Source organism: Chlamydotis macqueenii, chromosome 1 (assembly GCF_036417535.1).
Source record: "Chlamydotis macqueenii isolate bChlMac1 chromosome 1, bChlMac1.mat, whole genome shotgun sequence".
In the NCBI taxonomy this organism is placed as follows: Eukaryota; Metazoa; Chordata; class Aves; order Otidiformes; family Otididae; genus Chlamydotis; species Chlamydotis macqueenii.
Genome location: NC_141556.1, coordinates 113,766,247 through 113,777,537, shown reverse-complemented (window position 1 = coordinate 113,777,537; position 11,291 = coordinate 113,766,247). Strand labels below are relative to the sequence as shown.

The 11,291-nt window shown below is 48.5% G+C and overlaps 1 protein-coding gene across 1 annotated transcript in view; it reads left to right on the top strand.

Moving 5' to 3' along the window:
- The first annotated feature begins 4,052 nt into the window (after positions 1 to 4,052).
- The window catches only part of ADAMTS5 (ADAM metallopeptidase with thrombospondin type 1 motif 5), a 43,761-nt gene continuing 36,522 nt past the window's right edge, over positions 4,053 to 11,291 (top strand). Inside the window, exon 1 of the mRNA XM_010119947.2 lies at positions 4,053 to 5,028. Coding sequence (XP_010118249.2) covers positions 4,090 to 5,028 — 939 coding nt within the window. The 5' untranslated portion in view covers positions 4,053 to 4,089. The remainder of the gene's footprint in view (positions 5,029 to 11,291) is intronic.

Sequence of the window (11,291 nt, the reverse complement as noted above, 5' to 3'; positions counted from 1 at the left end):
ATTGGATTTTCCCATAATTTTATAGAAAAAAAACCTAATATCTCCCACAGTAATTGCTATCTCCCCTGCACAATTACGTAGAAATGTCAGACACACTAACACCAGAACAATAAAAGCTGAACAGAATTTTCTTCTAATTCCCGAAGAGAAAGAGAGAAGTCAGTGGTTAAAAACAGGTGGTGTTGTGTAGGACACCTCTGTTAGGCCTTGACTACTATCAAGGAGCTGTAGGCAGATACAGGACTAATTTGTTGACACCTTGGATTCATCTTTTTCTACCCCTAGTAGTGTGACTGAGAATTGAAGAAGAGGTGATGCAAAACAGGACCATTCTGTAAGACAGTCTGAAGGACACGTACATAAAATGATTAGTAACTCTGTCAGTATCTCCATGTCTCTCAAGCTATTCCTTCATATGAGTGGTTATAATGCAATATTTCTTTTGTGGCTAAAATACTATACAATTGGGAATCCCCAGCTGCCCAGGCTGTTACTCGAAGGATCCTGAAGGGTTTCACAGGCAAACGCAGGGGGTGAAATACAACCTTAACGAAAGCAGCTTGCAGCTCCCAGAGACTCAAGAGGACTGCGTCTTTTTACATCAGGATTGACTTTGGTCCAAAGTGTACAAAACTTGCGTTGTGCCTTAAAGCTAATTGAGGATTTGTGGCTCTCCATCTCTCAGTTGGGAAAGGTCAGCCTTGAGATGTCCAGGTCAGAACTGTTTGACAAGGATTTAGTGTCATCCACGACTTGGGACATGCTCACAGGCTTTCTTGTTTAAAGGCAATGCTGTAACTGTAAAAAGAGGCTAAGAGGGCAAAACTGGGAGGAAAAAGAAGACAATTTGTCGAAGTGATTTATCCCTACACTCCAAGGCTCTCAGACTAGAAGAGGATTCCTCTTGTTGTATGAGGCATGACTGACCTATCTTTCCGTTCTTGCACTGCTGAGTTATTAGTTTTCAAATGTAAATAGGGAAGACTTCGTAATCTATGGGGTAATCTGCATGGGCTAATTAGTACCTTCCTGGAAAGCCCAGATCCCTGCTCAGTGAAACAGGGCATTGTGGAGGCTTAGTCAAATTTTCCTGTCATTTGGGAAATCAAAGACAACACAAGAGATGAGCGGTGAGAGGCACCATTTAATTACCGCTAACCCTTCTAGGCATTCCTGTTTTTCCTAGGCTACATGGCCAGGCAGTTGGAATTAATGCCATAGCACGTGGCGACATTACACTGGCCTCTTGTGTACCATACATCTTTTCATGGACAAACTTAACAGTTTTTAAATGAGAGTTTCCAAGCTTGTTATCCAAGCTACATTCCTGATCCCAGATCTCATCTTTAGCACCTCTCCCAGAGGTATGCAGGAGTTTGGACCCAGGCATAGATGTGAATCCCGGGCTTGATCAGGTCCCGGGGAAGTCAGTAAAAATATTGTTGGTGCTGAACAGATATCACTAGGCTCAACTGAAAAGCAAAAGCCATCCAGGAAAAAGCAGGAGACAAATTACAGGTTCTTTTTAAAATCAGAATATGGCACCTTCTTAGCTCTTCCTCCCTTTAATTTTTTTTTACTGTCTTAACTTTATAACTAAAGTAACTGAGAAAATGTTTAAATTTTAAAATGTTTACTAGTCCTGGACTGATGCCCAAAAAATGTCATGCAACCTTCCTGATACAGAACTCTCAATTTTGGAGCTTACAGATTCCAGTCATGGTTTTTTGGTGATGACAAAATACTGAAAAGTAGAAAAAGAAATACCATGAGGTTGAGAAATTAACTTTTGTTTGCAGGTATCACCATTTCCGGAAAAATGGAAAAAGAAAAAGTGAACACCTGCAAAACTTTGGTGTGTTAAATATTTCATAAGCATAACCTCAGGGTTATGTTAATGCAATCATTTACACGGGAATATTAACTTTTGAAACGTTCGCGGCATGAGTTAACCTGTTCTTTCCAGAAGGACTAGACTCTCAAAGCAGCCTGTGGAAGGTACAGAGGCGAGTGCCAGAGTCCCGATCTTGCGAAATGTGACAGGTGCACGTGCCATTCCCTGGCAGATACGAAATGCTGTTTGCAGGCTCAGGACCAGGCTGGAGAGCCCCATCCCCCGGGGACCCCTCCAGCCAGAGAACACCTGTTCCTCGCACCCATCCTGGGACATGGGGAGGGAACACAGGACAAGAAGCGCTGCTGTTTCCCACGCATCCCTCGTCCTCGACTGGGTGGAAGAGAAGGGGGCTGGCAATGGTGATCCCTCAGCAGAAGGGACTCTTCCGGGGACCCCAGCTGCCTTCCAGCCCTCCATCCCGGCAGAGAGCGAGTCTCCCATCCCACGGGGCAGCGTCGAGGTGGAGAGGGGGGATGAAAAAGTGAAGGGCAGGCATCTGCCCTCCGTGGTGGCCCCTTGGGGAGGAAGACGAGGGGATGAGGCGAGTGGGTGGGTGGGGTGATCGAAGTAGCTGAAGTCACTCAAGGGGTCACGGCGAGCATTAATTCTTCCCCGCCCTCTCTCCTCCTCGGGGGCAATCTCCGTCCGCCCGAACTGGATGACAGCTTGCCGGGACCTAATGACAGGCTGGGCGCACACTGCCCAGACAAAGGCAGGAAGTTTTTGGCGCTGCCGCCGACCCCGGGAAGGTGCTGGGGCAGAGGACGAGCCGGGACGCAGCCGCTCCGCTCCCCCCGACCACCACTCCCCACCCTCGGAGGAGGCCCGGATGGTTCCCTTCGCCTGGGAGAGCCCGGCGTGAACCTGCCTCCTCCTCTGCCGGGCACGGCAGCGGGAACGGGAACGGCAGCACCGGACGGGGAAGGGGGGCCAAGGGGGCGGGGGGGCCGCGGGCCGGAGACAAGGGAAGGGGCGGCCGCAGCGTCCCCGGCCGGCGGTGACACCGCAAACCCCGGGTGACTGTGCGGCTTTAAGCGATGCCAGGGAAATCTTGACTTTTTCATACACAAACACTTCTTTTTTTTTTTTTTTTTTTCCTCCCGGTCTCTCTCCCCTCCCCGGCTTCCTCCCTCTCGTGCCTCCCTCCCTCCCGCTCCCTCCTTTTCTCCTCCCCCCCGCAGTACCCCCCACCTCCCCCCCCCCCGCCCTTTCCCCCTCCCCTCAAGTTTCTCCCTCTGTCTGATTAAATGAGAAGGAAGTGTGGGAGTGGTGGTTTTGAAGCTCTCCCTTTAAGAGGCAGCCTGCAGTGACGAATTGTTGAAATTGCCATTGCAGGATGGCATTCCGCTATAAATTCATTGTTCCACCTCCTCTCATCTTCACATTTCTCTCCCTTCTCCTCTTGTTCACATCGACAGACTGGGGATAACAACAACAACAACAGAAAAGATACAGGGAGGGGGCTTTTACAAAAATCCGGGACGTTTTCTGCTTCTTGGGCTTTTTCTTTTTTTTTTTTTCCTCTTTTCTTTTTAACCATCTCACCGGAGACGATCGAGGCGGGTTTTGGTGCCTGAATTTCTTCTCTCCCCTTCTCCTCAAAACAAAAGGGGGCAAAAGAAGGCAAGGGAGCCCACCGGAGCCCGAGAAAGTGCCGACTCGCAGCAGACCTGCCCCGGCCCCTGCCGCTGGTGATGGTGATGATCCGGTGACTCCGGCGGAGAAGTGGAAGAGGAGTGGGAAGTGCTCAAACTTCTCTGCTTGCCGGCTCCGAGCCTCCTCTCCTCCTTTTTCTCCCCCCTCCTCTCCTCGCCTTTGCCTCCCCAACAGCAGCTGATTTGGGATTTTTTTTTTTTTTTGCCTCTCTCCCATTCCATGTGCTGCCGGCTCTTCCCTGCAGAGAAACACAAAGTTCACACGCCAGCGGCTTTTGTTGACATTTTTTTCTCTCCCACTCACACTTGACTCGAATTTGGGAGGGAGAACTTTTTTTTTTTCTTTTTCTTTTTTTTTTTTTTTTTTTTCCCTCCTTCTCCCTCGTCTTCTTCCCTTAACTACACTGCTGCACTCCGCCGGCCGGCTCTTCCCGCCTCCCTCCCCGGCTCCTACCATCATCATCATCATCATCATTATTATTATTACCGCTCTTAATTACCACCGCCACAGTGGCCGCTGCTGAGGGGGAGGCAGGCATGCTCCTCGGGCTGCTCTCCCTGCTGCTGGCCGCCGACCTGCACCTCGCAACGGCCCAGCCGCCGGCACCTGCCGCCGGCTCCCCCCCCGCCGCCACCGCCTCCTCCCCGCCGCCGCGCCGGCCCCGGCCCCGGCCCGGCCCTCCCCCCGGGGCCAGCGGCGTGGTGCAGCGCCTCGACCCGACCTACGCGGGGGGCGGCAAGGCGGGCTACGTCCTCTACGCCGGGGGCCAGCGTTTCCTCCTCGACCTGGAGCGGGACGAGGCGGCGGCGGCGGTGGGGGGGCGGCGGTCCGGCGGGTCGCCGCGCTGCTACTACCGCGGCACGGTGGACGGCAGCCCGCGCTCCCTGGCCGTCTTCAACCTCTGCGGCGGCCTCGACGGCTTCTTCGCCGTCGGCCGCTCCCGCTACACCGTCCGGCCGGCGCGGCGGGGCGGGGAGGCGGCCGGCCCGCGGATCTACGGGGAGGGCCCGGCCCGCGCCCCGCACCTCTTCCGCAGGGACCGCTTCAGCTTCGAGACGGTGCCGGCCCGCACCAGCTGCGAGACCCGCGGCCCGCCGGCGGTGGCGGCGGCGGCGGCGGCGGGGGGGGACGACCGGCGGCGGCGTCGGCGTCGCTCCGTCTCTCGGGCCCGGCAGGTGGAGCTGCTGCTGGTGGCCGACGCCTCCATGGTCCGCAAGTACGGGAAGGGGCTGCAGCACTACCTGCTCACCTTGGCCTCCATCGCCTCCCGGCTCTACGCCCACGCCAGCCTGGAGAACCACGTCCGGCTGGCCGTGGTGAAGGTGATGGCCCTTGGAGAGAAGGAGAAGGGGCTGGAGGTCAACAGGAACGCCGCTACCACCCTCAAGAACTTCTGCAAGTGGCAGCACCAGCACAACCGCCTCGACGACGACCACGACGAGCACTATGACGCCGCCATCCTCTTCACCCGCGAGGTAGGCATCGCCCCCACCGATGGCGACTTGGTGCCCCTTGAACGACATGTCATGGGGTGGCTGGGCCACGACGAGGTGGCCCTGGCAGCTCTCCAGCCACAGTGCCCTACTTTGTCCGGTGGTTACCTCCCTTGCTCACACCTTCGGCCCTTCCGTCGGGTTGCACCGCCTCTCAGGGACCGGCACCCACACGCACAGCCACTGGGCATGGAAGAGGGCTTGAAAACCCAACAAATTGTGTATGTGTTTGTGTGTGCTCCCCTCCCCTGCAAGGTCATCCCTACTAGGGGTACACAGCCATTTGTGTCCGTGCGGTGCTGGGACTCCTGCCAGGGTGGAGAGGTGGTAATTTGCCTGATTGGGGTCTCGGCTGAGGCCGTCTGACTTAGCTCTGCTTGAGAGATGATGACGTTCCCAGTCGGGACATCTTTCCCAGTGAGATGTTTCACACACCTCTCTCCAGGAGGTGGTCCGGCCAAAGGGCTGATAGTGCTCCCTAGCCTAAGTTAGTCCCCAGACAAACCTGCTAATGAAAATGGTGGAGAACACCTTAAAAGCACATGCGACTTCCTTGTTGAGCGTATTGAGATGGTGTTTCCAGCGAGAATAAGTCCGCCGCACTGGAAGCCAGCAGCGCTTGTGGTTCAAGGGTAGGACGTGAATGCAAACCGCAGGCAAACAGAGCTGCAGAAGTTGAGTGAGTTGGGCTGGTGGTAAGGGGATGCAGTCTTTTTCTCGTTCCCCAAGTGAAAAGTGGGTGTCCTGATCAACTGTGAGTTGGATCCGGCCAGGCTTACCCGTGCAGAGCTGTGCCTTACTCCCTGCCTGCTTGCATTGCCAGAGGTCGTGAAGGGACATTGCTCTAGTAGACATGTGGCCGAGTTTATGCAATGAAGTTCTTCTGTAAGAATATCCCTTCAGTGGTTTGGGTTTGGTGTTTTCTTTTTTTCCCTTCCCCAAGTACGAAAAAAATAACTGTATGACTTTCCGTTCGTTTGAGTTCTCCTGCTTTTTCTGCATCACAGGAGCTTGCCAAAAAGGATGCTTTGGATGGTTTGTGGAAGGAGTCGCTCCAGAAGGGGGAAAAAAAGCGCCTGGCTTGCTTTTATAGCTGTAAATAGTTGAAACATTAGGTTCTGTGTCAGTCAGGCATCACTTGTCCAGCAGGAGCCTTTTTTAGCAGTTTCAAACCCATCAGTCCAATTCTCAAGCTTTCGGTTTTTTTATCATTATAATCTGAATGAAAGCAGGCTACCTAGGCTGGGTCAGAATGCTCTTGCTTTTTGCTATAAACATCCTTTCTAATGGCTTATTAATTAAGCCTGGGCCAGAATCCATCACTTTCCACTAAAGAGTGTTTTTTTTGTCTGCCAGCGTTCCCATTTATTTCCCTCGGATTTACTACAATTCAGAAACTCTTAGGGTGGCAGACTGTGAATATTAACGCGGATTGCTAAATTAATTAGGATTGAGATAGGATGTGCATTTAAAGTGCACTTGCTTTACAGATGCTTATCTGTAATTCTTTGCATGAATGCCCTCCTGCCAGAACAGGAGTGTGCTGCTAATCAGTAATCCACTTTCAAAGACTCCTGAGCAATGCGTCTTCCATCCATAGGGTTGCTTCTTTCAAATGTAAGCAGTACCTAAACTAAACTAAACCTCACAGTTCCCGTGGTCTCCTTCCACTCTTAAGATGCAAATATTGCTTGCACCGTTACTTAGGGATGTAAATGCTTTGCAGTAAAAAAGCACAGGCTTCCATTTTCTTGGTTTACATTTTAACACGTTTAACTATAGGATTAGCTCCTGAGTGCAGTTCAGCATAACTTAATCTGCCTTAATGATTTGCTGTGTGCACACGTGCATTGTTTGGCATTACATTTCAGCGTTTGACTCAACGAGAACAGGACTGTAGTTTTCTTGCTACATGTGTTCATGATGTTCTTTGCAGGGAGTATGTGTGAGTCCACACGATTTTTATATGCCTACGCTTGAAATGTCAACATGAATCTGTTTGCTGCTCTTGGAATGTAAACATGAAAAGGGTTAAAGGATTAAAAAGCAGTAGAGATGTTTCCCAGAGAAAACAGCCCAGCTTTGAACTGAAGAGAGATTTTTTCCAGCTTAGCTTTTCAATGAGAGTGGCAGCAGTTGGCAGGAGGATCCAACTTTTACAACTGTGTTTTGAATGTATGAAGTACGTTGCTTAGCTACTAGACGCCAAGCCATGGCTGCGTGTTTTGATGGGCTCTGAATACCGTCATGCTAATTTTTGAACATCCAGATGTCTTCTAAATGACTTGGGTTTTAGACATGGGGTATGTGTGAGGTACATTTTCCGTCTTTGTTTACTAACTGAGGCCACCTTGAACTTTGTGTCTCTGCATCAACAGAATAATATTTACGAATTGTTTGTCAGCCAAATACATGTCCTCAGCTGTATGTAACTGTGTATGTGTAGTTGGAATCTAAATTATGCATGTGTGTTGCCATACAGGTCTCTAATATAATAATTATCTTGGTTCTGGAGTGGCATTTACTGGGATGTTATTTTTGACACGAAAAGAGGCTTTCTGAAAAGATAGTAGCTTTACTCTAATTCCTCATAAAGGAATAATCACATCGGGATTCAGCACCATCACTTCCTCCTCTTCTCTTATCATTACTTGTTTATAGATAAATTAATAACCATTGATAGATTGTGGTGGCACACAGATAGAGTGTGCTGGCAGCTCTCCCTTATTATAAAATTAGTACTGGTGGTTCAAATTATTATCAACATCATTCATACCAGGAAGTACTTCCCATGCAACAAGATTTTTAGAAGGAGATTTACTGATTCCAGATTAAAACATCCACTCGCTTTTGATCATAATCTGTATTTCATTTGATAAGGGCTTCAAAGTAATCATGCTGCAGAGCATGGTAAATAGCAAATGAGTAAGAACATGAGTTCAGTTCACAGACAACTGGTGTTAAAACTGTTTTAATGCTCTGTAGTTCTTATCAGTGGTGGCAAGGACCATGTATCTATCCATTAGCTGCAGTGAATCCTACGTTTTCTCTGTAACTGCAAGGAAAACCACAGTCACGTGTCTGGTCGTTATTGCCACCTGTGTAGGAGATTGTATTAAAAAATCTTCAGTGAGCACAGAAATTATGTATCACTAAATATTGCAGAAACTTAGTTGGGTTCCACAGTGATTATTTTAAATTCCCAAAATCTGAACAGGACAAGTATATTTTCCGAGTGGTCTCCATCTGTCATTTTCACCCACGATGGCCAGTACCAGGCCTGACAGAGGTCTGATTTGTCAGTACCCAAAGGTGATTATTTTCTAATAAATCCTGTGAGACCTCTCATTAAGACAATTTGGCCTTAACAGCCTTAGAGAATACATGGGTCCCCTGCTGTTCAACTACTTTGTGGCTGAGTCCTTGACAGCAGCTGTGAAATTTTGGGCTGCGTGCCTGCTCATAGCATCCTCCATGGAATATGGTGATGCAAGGATTCGATCATCTGGTGGTCAGGTGAGTCCTCCACCCCGTGCAGCGTTAGAGAAGTGGCTGTGTGGTGGGAAGAAGGAAAAGCTTGTAAAGCCCTCTCCCCCTGGAGATTAGCTTGCTTTGTTCTCAGTGTCAGTGAAGTCAACAACAAATTTAGAATTTAGTCTGTTTCAGTTTTTTTTTTTTCTATTGTGAACAGTTCTCGGAAGCTGGAAACAGGTTATCTTCAGTCTTCAGGTTTTTATGGGTGCAACAAAATACTTGCCAGGTTATTTGTCACAGTAGAAAAACATTAGATGTGACTTGCAACCTGCATCTGAACTCAGACTGTTCTTCTCTGAGGTTTAGCCTGTTCCGCAATTATCCTCTAGTATTCATCGAGTCTATTTCATGAGTGACCCTTAGTTAAATTTCAAGTGAACTATTTGGACGAAATCCAGTTCTCTTCCTTTCCTTTCCCTCCAATTCTGAATCATGTGAAAATTAAAATAGATATTTCTCACAGTAGATACAGGCAACAGGAGCAAGAAAAAATACTTTCCTGAGTGCTTTTTAGCATCATCCCTGATAGTACCATTGTGCCTGGCTCTAACAAAAAGTTCATCCTAGAGCCAAAGGCCACTGTCCTGCCTTTTTCCACACAGTAATTGTATGGGTCTTGTGTGTGTGATTTAGTTTAACTGTCAATCTGACAGTGCTGTTGAAATTTAACAGCGAGCTTTGGATTATCTCGGCTCTATAGATGACAATTTCAGTGCGTGGACCACATGCTTTCTTTGGCTCTAGTTCTTTCTTCTTTTTTTCTTTTCTGTGTTATCATCTTCCCACAATTATTATCCCAGATTACTGAAACAGGTCACTGTACCAATGGTCAGTAGAATATATTTCACTAATGTTTATTATTATTCCTCTAAAGAAATTATAATGTGATGTGTCTACCATTTTCATCACGTTGTAGCCAATTTTGTTGCAAATCTAATACATTTAGTTAATGTCCCTGGGGAGAACAAACTGGGATGTTATTTGTGCAGGAGAAGTAGCGTGATTCACGCTAATCTACAGAGATTGTGTGGAGTTCCCCACAGAGGAGCTATGGGTTAGGCAAGCTAAATCACACATTTTTTTCTTGTTCATCAGTCACCGGTTTCATTACTGAAACTTTGTTTGCGCTTCCCCTCCCCATGCAGGGTCCAGAAGCTTTATATGCATTTTGTCAATATTTTAAAATAATCTGTGATTTGCTTAATGCGGCTGTGTTTTCTTTATGTGCTTTACGAAAAAAGGTTGGTTTGTTAATATGTACATTCAGGGTGTAAAAGCTTAAGCCAGTTTAGGCTCTATTTCTAGTACTTTGTTGCAGAGCGGCCTTGGATGACGAGTGCCTGTGGTCCGCGTACCAATCAAGGGAGGAGTGAGGACATGCCTAAATATCCTCTAGCGAGGAGGTAGCTTCTGAAGCCAGGAAGTGTAGCATGTATGTGCTACACTTAGCCCAACAGGACATCACCCATACATTGCATTTTCTTGAATTTCACCTTACCTAGAATTCAGAGAGACAGCTCTCTACATTTGAGATTCACATACCCAAAACTCAGGCCTGTATTTATCATATTAACCTGAAAGGAAGACGACCTCAATTTTTAAGTTAAACTACTGGAGGAAAAGATGCAATTTTTGTTTTGGTGGGCATGGCAGGTACCATCACTCCTGTCTTTATCGAACGGTAACCGGACTTCGATCTTTCCTCTCAAAATATGACCATGGGAGGACAAATCAGTATCTCAGAGAGTCTGATGGGAGTCCTTCCTCACTTCATAGCGATGGCCAGGCCCTCTCCCTGGTGCCCTAACCGGCACATGCCCATGAGCGAGACCCCCCAGTGCCTCAGGAAGAGGACTTTGCACAGCAGGCTTCCTCCAGAGCAGCCTTCCACCATTTTGGCTGGTAAAGTCTCTCTGTTTAAGTGTCATAGTATCAGTTAAGGTGTAAAATAGACTAATCCTAATTGTTTTGTTCACCAGTTAGCCCTTATTTTCAATACCTTTTGCAGTCTTTTGTCTTGGGTCTTCTGCTTCTTTTGACTTCAAGACACAATGTACTCCTTGGGCGATACTCATAATACTTTCTGTTTGAGTGAACCTTCCTTTTCTCCACATATGCTGTTCCACTTTGCTGTGACATTAATAAACTTTCACCCACTTTGCAGAGCAGGGCACAGGAGGGTGGATGTGTGGCTCCCAAATACCGCCTGACCCCACCCTCCCTTTACAGGCCTGTGGTGGGAACGCTGCTGCAGGAAGTCGGAAAGTCATATTTAATTCCTTCCTCTGCTTGAGGGATTTTAGGTCTGTATCGCCCACCTCCCAGGAGAGGTCCTTAACCGGTAGGTTGTAAGCTGTTCCAGGTGTTAAGGAAACTTTCCACCCCTCTGACCAAAGCTATGTCACTGTTTAGCAAGTAATTCAAGATTCATATGGTGAGAAGGAGAGAAATCGTGACCTGAAGCGGCTGACTGGAGCTCACCGCTTAGAGCAAGGCAGCCTGTGTTCCCAAAGCACAGAGAGAAGACTGTTCCTGTATTTTACCGAAGGACTGTTCAGCATAAAATACAGAGCAGGCTGACGAATAAGGACCAAAAATGTAGTCCCTTCACCAAGCGCTGTAAGCACTGACTGCGGCCTGGACTAGGGAAACCTCTGGCACGTGGGCCACAACAGGAGGAGCCACAACTCCCTGCATGCGTGGGCACGAGC